This window comes from Apodemus sylvaticus, chromosome 17 (genome assembly GCF_947179515.1).
Source record: "Apodemus sylvaticus chromosome 17, mApoSyl1.1, whole genome shotgun sequence".
In the NCBI taxonomy this organism is placed as follows: domain Eukaryota; kingdom Metazoa; phylum Chordata; class Mammalia; order Rodentia; family Muridae; genus Apodemus; species Apodemus sylvaticus.
In genome coordinates this window covers 3,709,804-3,730,566 of record NC_067488.1, presented here as the reverse complement: position 1 = coordinate 3,730,566, position 20,763 = coordinate 3,709,804, and the positions used below count along the sequence as shown (strand labels likewise).

General features: G+C 40.7%; 1 protein-coding gene across 4 annotated transcripts in view; it reads right to left on the bottom strand.

Annotated features, from left to right (window-relative positions):
* Vps13b (vacuolar protein sorting 13 homolog B) overlaps positions 1-20,763 on the bottom strand; it is a 564,131-nt gene that overhangs the window by 121,660 nt on the left and 421,708 nt on the right. For all 4 annotated transcript variants that reach the window (XM_052160919.1, XM_052160921.1, XM_052160920.1 and 1 more), the window contains 2 exons: positions 18,096-18,303; positions 17,648-17,832 (listed from right to left, as the gene is read on the bottom strand). In XM_052160919.1, coding sequence (XP_052016879.1) covers positions 17,648-17,832; positions 18,096-18,303 — 393 coding nt within the window. The remainder of the gene's footprint in view (positions 1-17,647; positions 17,833-18,095; positions 18,304-20,763) is intronic.

Here is a 20,763-nt window from a genome sequence, read left to right as displayed (position 1 = left end):
TCCAGTTAAATCAGCACCATTTGTTGAAAAGGCTATCTGTTTTCCACTGGATGTTTTCAGCTCCTTTGTCAAAGATCAAGTGACCATAGGTGTGTGGATTCATTCTTAGGTCTTTAAATCATTCTTCAAACATTTATAGGGAGGCACATTTTCTTAGAATGACTCGCTGCCCTGCCCACTGTTACTTGGTGGTGACCAATGTCCTGGTAAGTAGATCGTCATGTAGAAAGAATGTGATGTGGAAAAGATGAGTTTTGGAAATGCTATTATTTAGACAATTCAGTCAAATTCATAACATCATAGGCTACAACTGAAGCTACAGATACTAAATTTGTTTTGGAGTACACAGTAGAGTTCATTTGGAGTTTTTTTCTGTTTTCCTAGTAAGATCCATTAAATGTGAAAAAAAAAGTGTGAAATAGAAGACTAATCTATATTATGGATAGAGGTAACAAGAATAAAGTCCAAAACCCTGCCCAGCACTGGCATCTACACATGGCTCTGCCCAGCACTGGTATCTGTAGAGAGCCTTATTGGGGCGTCATGACACCTGGCAGGACCTTGACATCAACCAATGTGATGTTCCTCTCCCAGCCTTTGAGTGGGAACTCCTGTGTCAGCCATAATCCCCTCCACTTAGGGTGGATCACTTAGACCAAGGTGAAGCCCATTGTCCTTCAAGGATCTGTTATTTCCTGAGAAACACTAGCCTCCTACGGAGGAACTGAACCGGTTCTGCTGAGAAGCTTCCAGCCTTTGGGGAAGGGTTTTCCTCTGTCTATATATAAGGAGTCCTCCATTAAACTTTGAGACCTTGAATAGCAGCAGGTGTTGTCTTGGTCTCTATCTCTTTTTGCCGCCTTCCCATACATCCCCAGCTTCCCTTCCAGGTAACCTATTCCATGTAACTGCAGGCAGTTACAGATTATCTACACATGGCTCTGCCCAGCACTGCCATCTACACGCCGCTCTGCCCAGCACTGCCATCTACACACCACTCTGAAGGTTGCACAGAGCAACCAGGAGCCTTCTTGCCTGTCTTCCACTCCACATCCCCAAGTTTGCCACCTCTTGGAACAAGACACTCTTTAAAAACTGAAGGGGAGAGAAAACAAAACAAAACCAACAAAACCTCACAAGGAACAAGTTTTCCCTAATATAACTGATTCATAAAAGTTTAGTATGAAATTAAAATAAATCGCATTGATCTTTGAGACTTAATAAAAAGCAATAAGGTGGGACAGAGATGGCTAAACAGGTTGGGGTTCCTGCTGCTAAGCCTGAATAATACTACAGTTTGATCCATGAAGCCCACAAGTGGAATGAAGTCCTGCAAACCTCTTTGCTAACCCCACACATGCTGTGGCCTCACATGTGCCCAACCACATAAAGATAGAGTAAACATATGCATGTAACATGTACTCACCTACATAAAAATAGAATAGTCATGTTTATGTAACATGTGCCCACCCACATAAGGAGAGAGCAAATGTGTACATGTAACATGTGCCCACCCACATGAGGATAGAGCAAATGTGTACATGTAACATGTGCCCACCCACATGAGGATAGAGCAAATGTATACATGTAACATGTGCCCACCCACATAAGGATAGAGTAAATGTATACATGTAACATGTGCCCACCCAAATAAAATAAACATGTACATGTAACATGTGCCTACCCACATAAGGATAGAACAAACACATACATGTCATACATGTAACGTGCCTACCCACATAAGGACATAGTAAACATGTACATGTAATAGAAATCCTAACAACAACGACAATAATAATAGAGTGACTTACTTTTAGTGTCTAGAAGTATGGACATATTTTACTTCTATATAATTATATAATACTTTGGAAGCTTTGGGTTCCATTTTAAATTATTAATACACAAAAACTAATGAGTTCAGAGAACATCAGAACAATTTTAGTCCTGAATAAAAATACAGGATTACAGATCTTTGACAGGTACAATCTGGCATAGTTCTGAGGAAGTGAGAGTTGGTCTGCCCTAACAAGGACATAATAAATTTGACTTTAAAAGTATGTCTCTCTAACCTCACACTTTGTACTTCAACAATACATTAAGGTTTAATAACTTGATTTGAGTATTTAAGAAAAAAGTTTTTGTGGCTAAAAGCCAAATTCAATTTTTTTGGTAGAATAACATATCTATTTCTAATTTCTGGCATGCGTTTCTCTTTGGACTGAGTCCCTGACAGACATCTGTATTTTGTAACTTTTTCTCCATTCTGGCTCTTAAGATAGACTCTGAGCTCTAGCCCAATAACCCCTCTCTGTTTGACTTCATTAGTGTGAGAATCCCAGGACTCAGAAGGCGGCTTGGAGGTCAGGTACACACACAGCAGCTTGCTGCTCTGGACAAGATAAACTCCAAGGCTTGAAAAAAGACCACTGTTAGAGTCATGTAGGGCCTGTCCTGAGATACAGTCTCACGTCACGGGATGGTGTCTGCTGCACGTCAGGGTCTCCCACAAACCTGACACTTTTACCCCATTAAAGGGATGCTAACACTGGAATTGATCATTTGCTTGGATCTAAGACTGGGGGCTAGAAAAACACTAAGTCTCTAGGACATTAGCATTGGTTTATTTATAATAATTCAACAGTACAGTTACTGCCACTCTTGTTCAATGTGATCTTAGTTTGGAGCTGCCTTATTTATTTCTCAGTATTTTACAGCTGATTTTTCATTAAACAACTCTCGGAATTTACATGATTGTGTTCACCTACTTGTTACATGGCCTTAGCTAACTAATCTTAAGCAAATTCCTTGTCAGGGAGACATGGAGTGCATACCATATGGGCAAGAGTAAAGTCAGAATGCAGGTCAACTGCAAGCAAACCTTCTGGTAATACTGGGATTAATGCAGTAAAAATACATTTCTGGATTCTGTGGGTTAGGGAAGTTACACAGTACATATGACTAGATGCTACAACAGCTGCTTAAAAGTTAACGGGGCCTTTGTATGATGGGTTGCACTGGCCAATCCTCACATCGCTGAAAGTGAAGTGAGCAGGAACATTTCACCTTCCACTGCCATGTTATTACAAAGAATTGTATGCTGCCTGTGAAACAATTTTATAGCTAATCAAGCTTCTATACCAACTGCAAGATTACAAAAAGCATGATCAATAAGGAAAGAATTTAATAGTGTTATAACTATAATCAGTGATCCACAGCACAGAATGTGGGTGTTCTGTGTTGAAGAATTCCCACCCCAACAAATAAATATATAGCACAGGAGGAAACTATTATGAATTAAAATGGATATAAGAAATAAATCAATTAATGCACCTGATGTGGTGGTATACATCTACAACTGCAGTACTTGGGAGAAGCAGGAGGACTGTCAGGATTTGAGCTCAAGCCAGGCAGTGGTGGTGCACAACTTTAATCCCAGCACTTGGGAGGCAGAGGCAGGCAGATTTCTGGAGGTTTTCTGAGTTGGAGGTCAGCCTGGTCTACAAAGTCAGTTACAGGACAGCCAGGGCTACACAGAGAAACACTGTCTCTAAAAACCAAAAAAAGAGGAATTTGAGCTCAGATTGGGCAACAACATAGCAGGACAAGCGAGCAAGTAAGCAGAAGAGGAACGAAAGAAAAAGGTAGGTTGAGGAGATGGCGCAGGTAGTAAAATGTTTAGCCAAGCTGGAGGACCTCAATTCAGATCTCTACAAGCCACATAAAAGAAGTTAGTCCTGGCAGCATGCATCTGTAGACCCAGCGCTGGGGAAGCGCAGACAGGCTGATGAGAAGAGCATCCTGGCCAGCCACCCAGGCAGCCAGTGAGCTCTGCAGGCAGTGAGCTGTCTCAAAACTAGGTCGCTGGAAGCAACAGACAGAGATAACAGACTTTGACCTCTATCCTCAACACGTACAAATACACAAACAGGCACATATACCAACCCTCTCCCCCGACCGACATAAACTGAATAACTACATCTTTCATCTCCTCACTGAAAACACCCTTTGAAGGAAATTTCTTAGAGCTTTCTAGGACTCTATCCTTTGCACACACATACAAAACCAAGAATAACACCCCTCCCTGCCAAAATTTTCAGACCAATCGGTGACTCAAAACAAAACTAGGAAGACATCAGAATGAATTTCAATCACAGCAAGAATCAGCACACAATCCAGCTGTTTCTGAAGCATTCTGAGTATCCCAATGCTACTGTGCAGCTGATAAAGTCAAGAAGAAATCACTGCCATGTATAATTATTGATTTATGCAAGTTTGGATAACACTTTAACACCAATATTTAGAAAACTATGTAACACACTTTTGATTTAAATCAGTTTTATATGCAAGATGACCTGTTCATCAATAATAGGTAATAAGGTAGAAATTAAAATACTACTTCATAAATATAAAAGCAATAAATGCATTATAGAGTAGAATAGAGAGTTTGAGTGGAAAAGAAATGGTGATTTTAAAATGTGCTTATCACACCACTCCTGGGCATATACCCAGAGGATTCCCCAGCATGTAATAAGGATATATGCTCCACTATGTTCATAGCAGCCCTATTTATAATAGCCAGAAGCTGGAAAGAACCCAGGTATCCCTCAACGGAGAAATGGATACAAAAAAATGTGGTATATATACACAATGGAGTACTATTCAGCCATTAGAAACAATGAATTCATGAAATTCTTAGGCAAATGGATGGAGCTGGAGAACATCATACTAAGTAAGGTAACCCAGTCTCAAAAGATCGATCATGGTATGCACACACTAATAAGTGGATATTAGCCTGGAAAACTGGAATACCCAAAACATAATCCACACATCAAATGAGGTACAAGAAGAATGGAAGAGTGGCCCCTGGTTCTGGAAAGACTCAGTGTAGCAGTATAAGGCAAAACCAGAACAGGTAAGTGGGAAGGGGTGGGTGGGAGAATAGGGGGAGGGAAAGGGGCTTATGTGACTTTCGGGTAGTGGGCGTCCAGAAAAGGGGAAATCATTTTAAATGTAAATAAAAAATATATAGAATAAAAAAAATAAAAGTCGAACTTAAAAAAAAATGTTCTTATCAACAAAGCCCACAGAACCAACCAACCTGGGCCCACAGAGACTCACAAAGGCTGACCCATCAAGCAGGGAGCCCTCTGTGTATGTTACAGCTGTGTAGCTTGAACTTCTTGTGGGACTCTAACAGTGGGAGAGGGGCTGTCTCTAACTCTGTTGCCTGCCTTTGGGACCCTTTTCCTTATATTGGGTTACCTCATTCAGCCTTAATATGAGGGAGGTGCCTAGTCTTACTCCAAGATGATATGCCATGTTTGGTTGATGTCCATGGGAGGACTGCCCTTTTCTGATGAGAAGCAGAGGGGGAAAGGACTGGGGTGGGGAGTAGGGATTGGGGAAGTACTGGGAGGGCAAGGAGTGTAAACTATAGTTGTTATATATGAGAGAAGAATATATTTAAAAAATTTTTAAATGTGCTTGTAGGAAGGAGGCTGCATAGATCAACATTATCTACGGATTGGTAAGTTTGAGGCACAGCGACAACATGTGAAGGTGTATTCTGGGAACGACATCGTCATACTCATGTCCTGAAGTGGCTCAAATTCAGTAAGCCATAGTCATCTACCAGTCTACAGAGTACACATCCATCCTTGTGGTTAAAATGTGCATTTTATCACCAGAATGCCTAAGCTAGAAGCCTGGCTTTGCCCTTTATCAGTGGCATGACCTAAAGAACCTTCTTTCATTTCTGTGAGCCTTAGCTTTCTTGTACAGAAAACAACAGAAACATCTATGACAAAGTGAGAATGAGTTTTTGTAGCATGAACATCAAGACAGTTGCCAGTGCGAGGTTGGCACCAAACAGGAAAACACCGAATGGGAACAGAGGACCAGCAACAAGTATGAAGCGGCTTCTTCCAGGCACAAGACTGAGGTTTGCTGACTATCTGTAAAAGTTTGTTAGCCACCACAGAGCAGCACTCAGATACAACCCACACTCTCAGACAGCCCACAGTCTGAGGTTCCAGGAAAGGATACTGTTCACATGCAATAAGTCGGAACCCACTATTTGCTTGCTTAGTCCTTGTGGTTTTGTGTTCCAGGAACAGTTTCCTCCTTTCTTTCTTTTTCTTTTCATTTTTTTTTTGGATTTGTTTTTTTTTCGAGACAGTGTTTCTCTGTATAGCCCTGGCTGTCCTGGAGCTCACTCTGTAGACCACGCTGGCCTCCAACTCAGAAAAACTCAGAAATCCGCCTGCATCTGCCTCCCAAAGTGCTGGGATTACAGGTGTGCACCACCACCGCCTGGCAGTTCCCTCCTTCCAGAACCTGGCACGTTCTTTGAGTATGACTTGCAGTTTACATGGCTTTAGTTCTAATTCTATGAGCACAGCTCTCAAACCATTTTCTAATGACTATGGCTGGCTGCTGAGCTGTCAGGCCCTCCTGAACTCGTAAACCGTTACCAGGATCACTCTTAGGCAACCTTTCATTGTAAGCGTGCACAGATGTTACCCACAGCTCTGACTCCTTTTCAAGTTCCCATCAATGATGGCATTCTACCTTGTTAGTTATCCAGAACTGAGCCAGAGACATCTTTAATCTTCTTCCTCCATTACTGGCCAAGTCTAGGCACTGAAACTCTAGATGTCTCTCACATATATGTCTTCTTTCCCATTCCAGCCCCACCTTCTCCCGTATTATTGAGTAGCTGAAATGCAATTTGAAGGCTGGTCAGATATCTCAGTGAATAAAGGTGCTTGACATTGAACTCACTGATCTGAGTTTAATCTCCAAGAGACTTATGGTGCAGGGAAAGAACCAACACGGGCAAACTGTTTGTGTGGAACATGCGTGCCAACATGGTGTAGGTCAGCGGATACCTTTGGGGAGTTGGCTCTCTCCTCTATTCTGCGTTCCAGGGGTTGTACTAAAGTTGTCAGGCTTGCATCAAAGGGCCTTTTACCCATTGGGTCATCTTCCAAGACCCAATCCTGAAGTGGAAACTTAAGGTTTTTTTTTTTTTTTTTTTTTTTTTGGATAAGTCAGTTGTGTTGGATGGATGGTGTTTTGCTGGGGCAAACATGTGAAGGAATATTTTGCTGAAGCAGACACAGGTAAAAGAATGTTCTGCTGAAGCAAACACATTAAAGGATACATGATGATAAAGGACTCTTAGTTAACAACATACATGTATTGGCCCACCTTATCTTGAATAGTTAAGCTACTTTTGTCAGGACTCCATAGAGAGAAATGCTCCAAAAAAACTTCTGGTGGTGTGCTGTGGTTTTTGACACTTTTGCAGACTCAGGCCAAATGGCAGGGTGATGGCAATTGAGACAGACTCATGTGGAGGTTGTTTGTTTGTTTAAAGATTTATTTATTTTATGTATATGAGTACTAGAAGGCACCAATTCCAGCATAGATGGCTGTGAGCTACCATGTGGTTGCTGGGAATTGAACTCAGGACCTCTGGAAGAGCAGTCAGTGCTCTTAACTGCTAGGCCATCTTTCCAGCCCCCTCATGTGGAGACTCGCAGAGGACATGTGATGTTTGGAGGGAGTATAAATAGGACTCAGTGGACAGAGGCTGAAGCTGGCCTGGCTGGTGTGCATAGCTAGCTTCTTGGTATCTGCTCTGATCTTTGATTCACTGAGAGAGGCATAGTGAGTTCTGGCATTCCTGGTGGTCTTAACCCTTCCTGCTGATTCCTGCTGATTCAGCTGAGGTCTGGCTGTTGTTATTAAGTCATGCCTCTGCTGCTGCTATCCTGACACTACTGAGCTGGACTGCTGGTATACCCCTGAAGTGGACTGGGCTGCTGCTGCTGGTCTGTGAACTGAACTGCTGATTTCCTGACAATGCAGATGGGAGTTGCTCCAAAGAACCATCTGTAAACAGGTCCACTTCCCCATATCCTTTCTTTTCCAGTACCTCTGGTGGGTGATGGGCTAGTAGGAAGGTTAAAGTATTTAAGAACCATCATTAAAAGTAGGCTTTGAAAAAAATTAAAGTTACAGTATGTACCTTTTAAAACTAGGCAATGTATTAAGAAACTGGAGGGTACTGACTTCAAAATATATAACAAATACATTTTTCATATTAGTGATGAATGTCTTTATAAAGAGGTTAAGAAGGAAGGATGAAGTACTTTTAGTTTGCAGTTCTTTTGAACTCAATTGTCTCTCAACATTCATAGTCTAGGCAAGACCAGGGGCAAACTGACCCTTGTCAATGTCAGGCCCTTAGCCAAATGTAGTAACTATTTATGCCCATATAGCTCCTCTCATGAGCTAGACCTGTGTAAAGTGTTCTTTACAGTACTACCCACAATTTATAGACCAGAATGCTGAAGAACAGAAATGTTACATAACTTGCCCATGGTCTTCAGCTGAGCTGGTATGTAGAACCAGAGACTTTATCCCCCAAATCTGTGCTTCTCAAAACTGGACCTCAGTGGTCAATTGTGGCCCTTCAATCTTAGGAGCAACTACCATCTGTCTAAACAGATCTAAAGCCTACTCAATTAGAGGGAACTCATGCCTTGTACTATATAAACGTAGCCAAGATCCAATGGCTAGAAAGGTCTTGACCCTAGAAGAGAATTTATTAAATCATATTACTACTGTACTGTAGTTTACAACTGCCTCCTAAGTACTCATCTTTATTCCCACAGATAAACATAAGTTTTCACATTTCAAACAAACATGCATTTTTTTTCAGATTTTATCTCTAGATACTAGATTCATAATAAACAAACAAAAAAAAATGCAGAGAGTAAGTACTGTAGGGTATTCAGCTCCCAGTTGTAAATCTCTAGGACAGGCCTTCCATGTAAGGCTCAAGGAAGGCAGAAGACAGTGTAAGAGCCGGTTCACCTGGACAACTGCTATGTGAGTAGTTCCTTCTGGACAGGACATGGGTGTTTCTCCCACGAACTATCAACAATATGTCTGACTGCACACTAGTGTGGTAGGTTTGCCAAGACCACACTAACTGGGATGCCAACATGGACGGTGAGAACTTCACAAAGCCTACCCCAGGGGAAGGGCTGCAGGAAGTCAACGGTTTCTGAGAGAAGAACTAGTTTGTTTATTTATTTCTGGGATGTGCCTTCAATTCCAAGGGGTTAGCCCTAAACACATACAAACAGAGACATACTAACTGGACTCAGTAGTATGTATGTGCATCATAATTACAAAAGGAACAGGTCATGGAAAAAAAGAAGGTGGGAAGGATGCAAATATAGGAGGTAAATACTAAAATTAAAAAAAATGTCAAAAGCTGGCGGTGGTGGCACTTACCTTTAATCCTAGCACTCGGGAGGCAGAGGCCACCCTGGTCTACAGAATGAGTTCTAGGACAGCCAGGGCTGCATAGAGAAACCTCATCTTGAAAGAACAAAACCAAAAAGCCAAAACCAATGAAACAAACAAAAAACAAAACTGAGGTATACTATAGATTGTCTTTCTGTGCTTCTTCTAAGTTTTGTTGCTCTTTGAAATAATTATTACTGAATATGATTTTTAGTATGGATCTAATAGGGAGGAATATTCCTATGTAGTAGAAATTAATTCATGCAGTATTTCTTGATATTTTCTTTTCTGCCAGTTGGTAGTTTACACCCCAAGCATTCTGTACTGTGTGTGTGCTGCACACATATGTGTTTGTGCCCAGGACATGGCAGCGAGCAGAGGATGCTGGGCGTCCCGCACTGGCATCTCCTGTACTCCACTGAGCTGTCTCTCACTGAGTCTCGAGTGAGGCTGGCAGCAAGCAGGCCCCAGTGATCCTCCTTCCTCTGCCTGCCGCTGTGCTCAGGGCTACAGGCACACACAGCCGTATTCAGCTTTTTAGGTTGGCACTGGTGATTCAAACTGGAGTCCTCATGTGCTCTTACCTGCTGAGCCACCTTCCCAGCTCCTCACAAACATTTTTAATGCTAAATAGTAAACATCAAACACTAGTCCTTTGTTTCCAGAAAGAAACAGTTCCTCTTCCCCCTCTTTAAATGCAAGAATCTTTAATAGGAAAAGAGAAATAGGCTAATAAAATTTCTACCACCAAATAAAGTGACAGGACAAAAATGACTTCAGTATTCTCCCCGTTTGCAAATGTTTTCCATTTACTCTAAAAGCACATCTTACTGACAGATTCCTTCCCCACCTCTTTTCTGAAGGGCAAGGAATGCTAGCATTTCAAATTATTTACTACTTTTTATTTCCAAAATCTCATTTATGTTTTAAGTTTTTCTAATTCTACCTCAACATACTTTTCACTTAATGAACTACAAAGTGAGCACTCTCACATCACCAACAAACAGAATGATGCACCCCATAGTGAGGCAAGAGGCCGCTGGAACAAACAGAAACAGAACTGGATTCAAGTCCTCAGGGGTAACGCCTGACTGCCAGTGGGGACTGCTCTAGTCTCCCAGTATCTCCTCTTTCCTTCTTTAGCAAATTAACACCAATTTCCCCTTAACTAGGTGTGGCCAAGTGACCTAATTCTGGACTCTGGATCTTGGCAGCCCAGCAGTACAGGATGAGGGCTTCAAGAAACATCCTTAAGGGAGGAGAATGGCTCTGTCTGTCCTTTCCTTTTTCTAGACTAGAGTAAGAACAAAGTACATGAACCTTGTGCAGCCATCCTAGACTATGGCAAACATCAAATGCTAGAGACAACATGAAGCTTACGCACCTGGACTGTGAGGCTGTGTGTAGGCAGTCCTAGATTGTCTACTTTAGTATTTCCTCGGTAGGAGAAGAGATAAGCTTCTCTGTTAAGATGCTAGTCATTTGTATTTTCTGATACAGAACAAAAGAGCTCCAACAGTGTTTCTCACACTACTGGGACTCTCATCTCATATGGCCTGTAAGTTTTCTGAGCTCGGTGTTACATCTTGACTCTGTATTCTTTTGTGAGAGAAAATGCCCAAGGAGACTCATCTAACTCTTCAGATGACATAAGGATAGCGGTGATCCCTCCACAGGGTTGGGTTCAGGTTTCATATTCACATATGGCCTTGCAAAGTGAACCGCACTGGCACAATGTGGAATGTTCTCATAACATACTTCTCATTGGCCTGACATCTGCCTGTCCCTTTGACTTAAAAGTGTCTGTTTGGTCTACAGCATCTCTTGCAATCATTTTTTTTTCTCTATAAAAACTGCCTTCTTTGTTTATAACCTTTGTCATCTCTGAGATCACAGCAAGAGTATAGGGGAATTCCAGAACAGGGAAGTGAGAAGGGGTGGATGGAAGAACAGGGGGACGGAAGAGGGCTTATGGGACTTGCGGGGAGTGGGGACCCAGAAAAGGGGAAATCATTTGAAATGTAAATAATATATATATATATATATATATATATATAAACAAAAACAAAAAAAACCTAGGTGCTCGGTGAACATTCCACTCCTTCCCTTAATGGAAGGAATCCAGACGCATGTGCAATGGCCACAGCTTATGATCATCTACTAACTCCACCCTTGCTCAGCCTGTCTGTCTGTGTCAAATAAGACCGTATTTTACTTCCTAGAAATGTGAGGTTGACCTGATTTTCAGGATCTCAAACATTCAGAGTGGACACTAATAAATGTCTGCAGGTGATGGACGGCGCTGGGTCAGCTACTAAGAACTGTGACTTCCAGAAGCCACTGCCTGCTTTTTGGATGAAAAGAGAAAATATAAAATACCGTATTTCCTGTATATACTTTTAATCATTCTGTTTTCATGGTGCTGTAAAAGTGTGGGAAGACTTAGGAATGGATCCCACAGAAGTTCTGATCACTTCAATAGACAGAAATGAGGAAATTCTCAATTTTGAGCATGCTTATTTTTTAATGGTACTGGGAATTGAACCCAGGACCTCACACTAGACAAGTACATCACTGAGCAGTCCTAATGCTTTTTTTTTTTTTTTTAAATATCCTCTTTCTCCCTTCTTTATTTCTTGAAATCCCACTCATTCATCACTGACCACCTAGATATCCAACTCTTGTGTGAAATCTTGTTCTGGTGGCTTCAGTGAATTATAAACCTGACTTTGTTAAAAGGCACTCTTTGAGTCTTGGACAGTCTCTAACAGGATGTGCCTGGCTTTGTGTGTGTCCTCGTCCCTCCTAGGACGTGATGGTGCCTTGAGAATGGAGCTGGAGCCCTCCCACCTCTCACAGCACCTGGCCTTGCTCTCCTCATCTGTGTCTATTGAGGTGATCAGAAGATCGATCCCTAGGTCTTCCCAGACCTTTATAGCACCACAAAAACAGAATGAGTAAAAGTGTATTCAGGGAATACAGTATTTTATATTTCCTCTTTTCCTTCAAAAAGCAGGCAGTGGCTTCTGGAAGTCACAACTCTGAGTAGCTGACCCAGTGCTATCCATCACCCACAAGCATTTATTAGTGTCCACTGGGTACACAGATTTCCCCTTGTCCAACTTCCTAAGGCTCTGGCTCAGAGTCTCACTTCCTCTAGGCCTATCCAGATTTTTTTTTTCCATTTCTGTATTTCAACAACAATGAATCTCATATCTGGTTTTAAGCATTCCTCCTAAAGATGATGGATAGGCACAAAGCCTTCTGGGACACATTAGTACAGCTGCCAGTGGGCAGGAGGTGCTTATAAAATAAAAAGCTCAGGATTCTGGGAACACATGTGCAGCTCTACGTGAAGCGCCCGATGCTCTGAAAAGAAACGCCCAAGACTACTTTCTTTTATTCTTTCTAAGTTAAGTGTGGAAGAGGCAAATCATATTACATTGTGAATAACTAGAATCTCTGCCTGTTGGGTCCATGTGCTCTAGAATTATAGGGAACTTATAAAGTTCATTTTAGAGCAGTAAAAGTCTTTTCTACTTTATTTCATAATATCAAGTATCCATGCTTGACATGGGATATTTATTTTCCATATAGTCATACAAAAGAAAAAAACTGACTGTAAAATTTAATGAAGTTTTAGTTTGGTGTCTAGCTAAACAATGGGTTAAATGTATTAGTGAACTAAAGTCAAACCAGTCCTTACCTGCAGACCTCAACAAATCTACTTTTAAAGACCAAAGCAGGACATGCAAAGTGCTGCTACCTCCCAGCACTGTGAGCACGCAGAGCTGCTGTGCTGGTCATTGGAGGCACTGACTTGAAGGTAACTGTGACAAGAAATGATGTCATGTGCATCTTCAATGGCAGGGGACAGAGTAAGGGATTACCGTGGCAAGAATCATTATGGCAGGTGCAAGAGAGAGATGTAGAAAAATCAGGAAAAAATATTCCACTTTTTGGTCTTTCTTTGTTCCGTTTTAGGGAGGAGAACCCTCTACCAGGATGGCCCTTCCCCAAAGCCATCCCCTGGCTTCCTATCCTCCATGCTAGCCATTCTCCCAAAGGGAGACAATGTCCAATCATAAGAAATTATTTTGTTATCTATTCAATGTGGCTTCACTTTGATTTTTACAGTCCTATTAGTGTTACACTGAAAACTAATTTTTCTGGAGTTACAGAGATGGCTCAGCAGTTCAGAGTTCTTGCTGCTCTTGAGGACCTGATTCAGTTCCTAATACCTTTATTAGATGGCTGACAACTGCCTGTAATTCCAGCTTCAGGGAACCTGATGCCCTCTTCTGGCCTCCTTAGACACCTGCACTCACATGTACACATTCCCATATGCAGATACACACATATATACATTAATTAAAAATGGATCTTCAAAAAAAGAGAAAACCTAAGTGTGCTAACTTTTAAAGTGAGTAAATGAAAAAAGTGGGCACAAGTGACTTCTGTGGGAGGATTCTTTTTCTCCATCAGAATAAGTGAACAACATCACTGACTTTGCCTTGTTTCTGCCTGTCTCCTGTACAGATTCCTATACAGATTTTTGTTTTCAAAAGAATTATGCATTAACTCTGAAGATTTCAGTAAAAAATTAGGAACCATTCAATTTGGGAAATCTTGATAGCTGAAAGGCAAATTTAAGATGGGGAAATAAATTTGTTACTAACATAAAATGTCAAAGCACTTTCTTGGTTAAAGATAGTTTCAAGAGACTGGAGAGAGACATCAGTGATTTTCACCTGTTTATCTTCCAGAGGTGATGAGTCTAGTCACGATACCCAATATCAGGCAGATTACAAGTGTCTGAAATCCCAGCTCCAAGAGATATAATGCCCCTGGCCTCTGCGGGTACTAGCATTTAAACATATATTCTGCATACACATAGTTAGAAATAATAAAAACAAACCTTAAAATACTTTAAGCACGACATTTTAAAGTTTTGTTCTTGTTCCATCAATATTGTATTCTTGTGTTTTCATTAATATGCTGTATATAACAATCAGCCAAGCTAAATATTATTCCCTCCCATAAAAAATAACATAATAGATGTATATGAAAATTAAAATATCCATCCATGTATGGTGGCATATCCTTTAAGCCTAGGTTGTTGTGTTTTATTTTTCTTTGCTTTGTTTTTCAAGACAGGGTTTCTCTGTGTAGCCCTGGCTGTCCTTAAACTTTGCTGACCAGGCCATCTTCAAACTCAAGAGTTCTACCTCCTCTGTCTCCCAAGTGCTAGGATTAAAGGCAGACGCAGGTGGATTTCCTTGAGTTCAAGCCCACTGTAGTCTATACATAGAACAAGATTCTATGTAGTCTATACATAGAGCAGCCAAGGCTGAACAGTGTGACCTTATCTCAAAAAAGAAAATCCATTGGGAATTCCAGAAAGTAGACTTTGCAAACTAGAATCCGTAATACAGTAGAGTGAGGGAGAGGGATACCTGAGAAGTACCAGACACAATCACAATAACAGAAAGTTCCTATACTTGAGTCTGTTCACAGCACAACCCCTTTCAGGTTGGTGGTGTGGCTCAACCATAGTTCTCACTTACATTTTCATGTAAGTTACATTTTCATCTTATTTTACTTTACAGACCCTAATTTTGTTGACATGTCAGTATTATAACTTTAACATTTATGTGATATATAAATAGTCACAAAATAACCTCATTTTGGTTACTATAAACTCAGGTTTTTATTTATAATCTATGGTTAGATGAATAATATCAGTATTTTCTTATATGTTCCTTTTGATTCCAAAATAAGATAATATGAAGAATTTGTTTATAAATCTCATTAGTAATGGTGTTATGTTAGCCTATAAATTAGAAGAGCCAATAGCTCAATTAATGGCCATGAAGGAAAAAGTCATCAAAACGCAATTCTGTTTTTAGGAATAGGCCAACAGATCACCTTGTTCTGGCATCGAGGAAATAGCTTCTGTTAGGGAAAACAGTCTAGGCAGAATATTTAATGTGCTCACCAAGAGCCTTTGTTGAATAATGAGTTCATGTTATATGATGCCACTGAGGAACAGGATGCTCCATCCTGACACAGCTCAATTTAAAAGTCAACGTGTATGCTTCAACACCACAGCATGTTAATCCATGCAATACTCCTGCATAGCAGGCAATAGGAACCCAAGCATCTATGGATTATATCTAACAATTTTTTAGCAACTCTGTTGCATTGCCTACTATCAGGAACAGAGTGGTAAGTTAGATATGGTTCATTTCTTGAGATGCACAATCTGGGAAGGAAAGACGATATAAAGGAACAGGATTAAAAAGTATTGAATGAATAAAATGAACAACAGCAACAAAGAAGTGGCATAAATGCAGGAGTTCAGGAGGAGGACGCACATTTAGATACGCTGTTCAGGGGTGGACAGAGCGTAAGCTGTTCTAAGAGTAGACAAGATTTCATTTTCTAGGAGAGGTATGCTGGCTTGTTTTATTTTATTAATTTTTATTAGCAATGACACAAATTATAGAGCAGGAGGGGAAAGGGAACCAACTGAGGAATTACATAGATGAGATTAGTCTGTCTCTGGAGCATTTTATTGATGGTTAATTTGACGTAGAAAGGTCTAGGCTGTATTAGGAAGTAAGCGGACCATGAACTAGGAGACAGCTAGTCAACACTGTTCCTCTGTGGCTTCTGCTTGAGTTCCTGTCCTGATTTCCTCCAGTGCTAGACCATGACCTGGAAGTTTAAGCTGAAATAAATCCTTTCTGCCCCAAGTCTGCTTTGGTCATGGTGTTTGTCACAACAGAGATCAACTGTGGGTAGTTCAGGCCAGGCTTGGGGAATAGTGGACAGGCACATTCCACGTCCAGGGCCTAACAGGCTATTATGCAGGCACAGCAGGGTGACGGAGCAACGAAAGGTTTCCCTCAGGTAATTGCATGACCCATCTGTTCCTATAGGATCTTAGAAGGCTAGGCTAGATGGGAGAAGGGGCTGCAATGACACTGAGCAGTCTTTTAATACTCTCTGGGGACTTGTGTAAAGGAGGAATGAGTATTTAAGACCTCACTATGTGCAAAGACATTTATTTAAGAATATTAGCTATAATGTCCTATTTACTGTAATAGTTTATAACTACTTTGAAGGGTTGACAGCACCAACTGTTACTTTTAGACAAGGAAATTGACAAGATTAGAAATTTACCTAAGGAAACTGAGTTGGTAACATGAAGGGCCAGGAGAAGAGGCCTCAAAGCCCACAGTACTTGTACTGAACTGACCAGGAGCCCCTATTTCATACTTTCCTTCCATCTAGAATCAGCCATTTACCATTATACCTGAGCCTCCAGCACAGTCTTTGAGACCATTGGAATAAAAGAACTGACAACAGGAAGGTTTCCTTTGAAGGAAAAAGTAGGGAGATTCTTGTATCCTTCACCAACCAAAACCCTTCATGCTAGAGTAAGGCTCCAACCCCTGAGACGGTCGCAGCTGCTCTCTGATCCCTAAGAGCAACTCTAAGGTTTGGCACTTTATATACAAAGGAGAAAACCCAATCCTACAATTTTTCCATTCTCAACTTCTCCAAGGAAATAAGAGTTTATAGATTCTAAGATTGCAACTTAAGAGTTGTTTCTAGGGCTAGAGAGATTCTTCAGCAGTTAAGAGCGCTGACTGTTCTTCTAGAAGTCTTGAGTTCAATTCCCAGTAGCCACATGGTGGCCCTCTTCAGTTGTGTCTAAAGATAGCTACAGTGTACTCATATACACAAAATAAGTAAATAAACCTTGAAAAAAATAAGAGTTGTTTCTATCAATTAGACCCATTCCCAGCCCCAAGTTTAACTCTGGTCCTCATTGGCAGACCATGAGGACAACTCCAGCATTTCAGCAGCTTGGCATACGGGCCTCCATCTCTCCTGCTTCTCCTGCCTGGTTCCTTTACCTATACTGTGAATTCACAAGCTCTCTTCAGCTTCCAGAAACTGAAGCACTCTCTCGCTCTCTAGGTCAGCCTCTCTGATTCTGAACTTAGCTTACATCTTGGTTCCTTATATTTGTATTAAGTTATAAAACATTGTACGGCCTGATACTGACTCAGGCTGCTGAGAATCACCAAGCTTCCTGCATGCTGCCTGGGCTCCTGGAACTGCCCTAGATCTGTACTACTTTAGGTGGTCTAGAGGCATCAAACTATAGCTCTCCTTTCTACACATGTATATATAAATACATTACACAAGTAATGTACTCATCTTTGCTATGACTGATATAAGAAGTATGCTCTAATCATTTCCTCATAATGCTTTTATTTTGGAAAAGAAAAACCCAGTCTCCACATACCTGCAGCACATCACCCAAATCTGCTGTGCTAATATCTGGATCCTCTGTAGTGTTGAAAGGCACAGGGGTTATTCGTACAAGGGTGAGCACTCGAGGTTCTGGATATCTCCATAACATCATCCCTGGGCTCTCTTCTGTTTCATTATAAAACAAGACTTCATACATACCAGGGAGTTTCAAAGGTTCTGAAAACAAAATTATAAATTTTTAAGAAGGAACATGTTGGTTTCTCTGAGAATAAAAGAAAATCGCATAAAGAAAATGATTGGTCAGTTTAAATATGATTTGAGACAGAAACAGTAAATTTTAGGGTCTGATTCACATATACTTCTTTCCCACTCTAAGGATGAGAGAAGGCACTCTCAAGTGATCCACTGTGCTAATTAGTGAATTCATTTCAAAGTGCGGCTGGGCACAGGCACTGCTTGCTCATGCTGTGAATACTTACCAGCATCCTGTACATACTGAAAGATGCCTGTCCGCAGATCATCTGAACTTTGTTCAGTCTTAAAAGCTTGAGTCTTTTCCACAGGAGATGGAGTTTGGGGTACTGACTCAGGAACTGGCATTTCAGACTTTCCTTGTTCTTTAAGATACCCATTGAATAATTTATGCAGAAGAGCCAAGCAATTCAAATGTTCTTGACCCCAGAAAACCTGCAAAGGGGTATGAAAAAGTTATCAGTCTTTAAATATAAACATTTCTTGAGGAAAATTAGGTACCATCATGTATGAATTAATGAAAGACTACAATCATGTTCAGTTTAATTACTGATAATAAATTATAGTTCCTAAGATTAATAATTTATTGTTTGAAAATTCTTATACTTGAATAAATGAATAGCAAGAAAAACATTACATATTGTATAAATAACACATTTTAAGCTGTAGATTAATGGTGATATTATATTGTTGTATTATTTGTGAATTCATTTAGCAAAGAAAAAAAAGGAACATTTCTTAAAGGGCAAGATTAGGAAACACAGTTTCTGTAGGCCCAATATTAATAAAATGATAAGTGCAGTCCCATGAGACAGTTCCTTCCCTGTGTCATGAGACTGCAGAGCCCTGGCCACACTGCTGCTAACAAGAGAGATCAATGGAACAGGATTGAAGATCCAGAAATGAACCCACACACCTACGGCCACTTGATCCTCGACAAAGAGGCTGAAAACATCCAATGGAAAAAAGATAGCCTTTTCAACAAATGGTGCTGGTTCAACTGGAGGTCAGCATGCAGAAGAATGCAAATTGATCCATCCTTGTCTCCTTGTACTAAGCTCAAATCCAAATGGATCAAGGACCTCCACATAAAGCCAGACACTCTGAAGCTAATAGAAAAGAAACTGGGGAAGACCCTTGAGGACATCGGTACAGGGAGAAAGTTTCTGAACAGAACACCAATAGCATATGCTCTAAGATCAAGAATTGACAAATGGGACCTCATAAAATTACAAAGTTTCTGTAAGGCAAAGAACACCATCAAGAAGACAAATCGGCAACTAACAAATTGGGAAAAGATCTTCACCAATCCTACATCAGATAGAGGGCTAATATCCAATATATATAAAGAACTCAAGAAGTTAGACTCCAGAAAACCAAACAACCCTATTAAAAATGTGGTACAGAGTTAAACAAAGAATTCTCACCTAAAGAACTTCGGATGGCGGAGAAGCATCTTAAAAAATGCTCAACTTCATTAGTCATTAGGGAAATGCAAATCAAAACAACCCTGAGATTTTACCTTATGCCAGTCAGAATGGCTAAGATTGTTGGAGAGGGTGTGGAGAAAGAGGAACACTCCTCCACTGCTGGTGGGGTTGCAAATTGGTACAACCACTCTGGAAATCAGTCTGGCGGTTCCTCCGAAAACTGGGCACCTCACTTCCAGAAGATCCTGCTATACCACTCCTGGGCATATACCCAGAGGATTCCCCACCATGTAATAAGGATACATGCTCTACTATGTTCATAGCAGCCCTATTTATAATTGCCAGATGCTGGAAAGAACCCAGGTATCCCTCAACAGAAGAGTGGATGCAAAAAATGTGGTATATCTACACAATGGAGTACTATTCAGCCATTAGAAACAATGAATTCATGAAATTCTTAGGCAAATGGATGGAGCTAGAGAACATCATACTAAGTGAGGTAACCCAGACTCAAAAGGTGAATCATGGTATGCACTCACTAATAAGTGGTTATTAACCTAGAAAACTGGAATACCCAAAACATAATCCACACATCAAATGAGGTACAAGAAGAAAGGAGGAGTGGCTCCTTGTTTTGGAAAGACTCAGTGAAGCAGTATTCAGCAAAACCAGAACGGGGAAATGGGAAGGGGTGGGTGGGAGGACAGGGGGAGAGAAGGGGGATTACAGGACTTTCGGGGAGTGGGGAGGCTAGAAAAGGGGAAATCATTTGAAATGTAAATAAAAAATATATCGAATAAAAAAAATTTAAAAAAAAAAAAGAGAGAGAGAGAGAAGGATGCTGACCAATGAACGTGAATGGGAAGGCCCCTAGAATCTGTGTTTCGTGAGACATCCAACTATACTCTGACAATCCAGGGTCAGCATCTGGGAAGTGTGAGAACCAAGGATGCAGAGCTTGGTGAAGCTCTGTGACCAGTGAGGCTCAGTGATTAATGGCTAGGATACAGAGGATAAACTTTATTTTTCTCATATAACTATTCTTAATGTTTACTTTTCAGCCTTAGAAAAAGATAGTACAATTAAAAAGTACTTTCTTTGGAATCTCCCCAAATTGTGGTTCATGACTATAAAAGAGGTGAGAAGTTAAAAAAGTACAACTTTTTGATGATTGTAAGACATTTCCATTTAATATATTCCCTTTACTGATAAATTAGTTACTTCAATTTTCTAACTGTGAATCTTGGTACACGATAGTCTTGGTTGCATACAGATGAAGTTGAAAGCTATCATCACAGGATAGAGATGCTCACACACTCCATGATAAGAGATTGGGAATTAATATGTGTGCAGTTTTAGTAACTGAACATCATATATCTAAGGGACCTGCAACCACGACAAGCTTTCCTGCGACACTGCTTGACGCATGCTGACTACTCCATGAGACGACCCACCATTCTAAAGT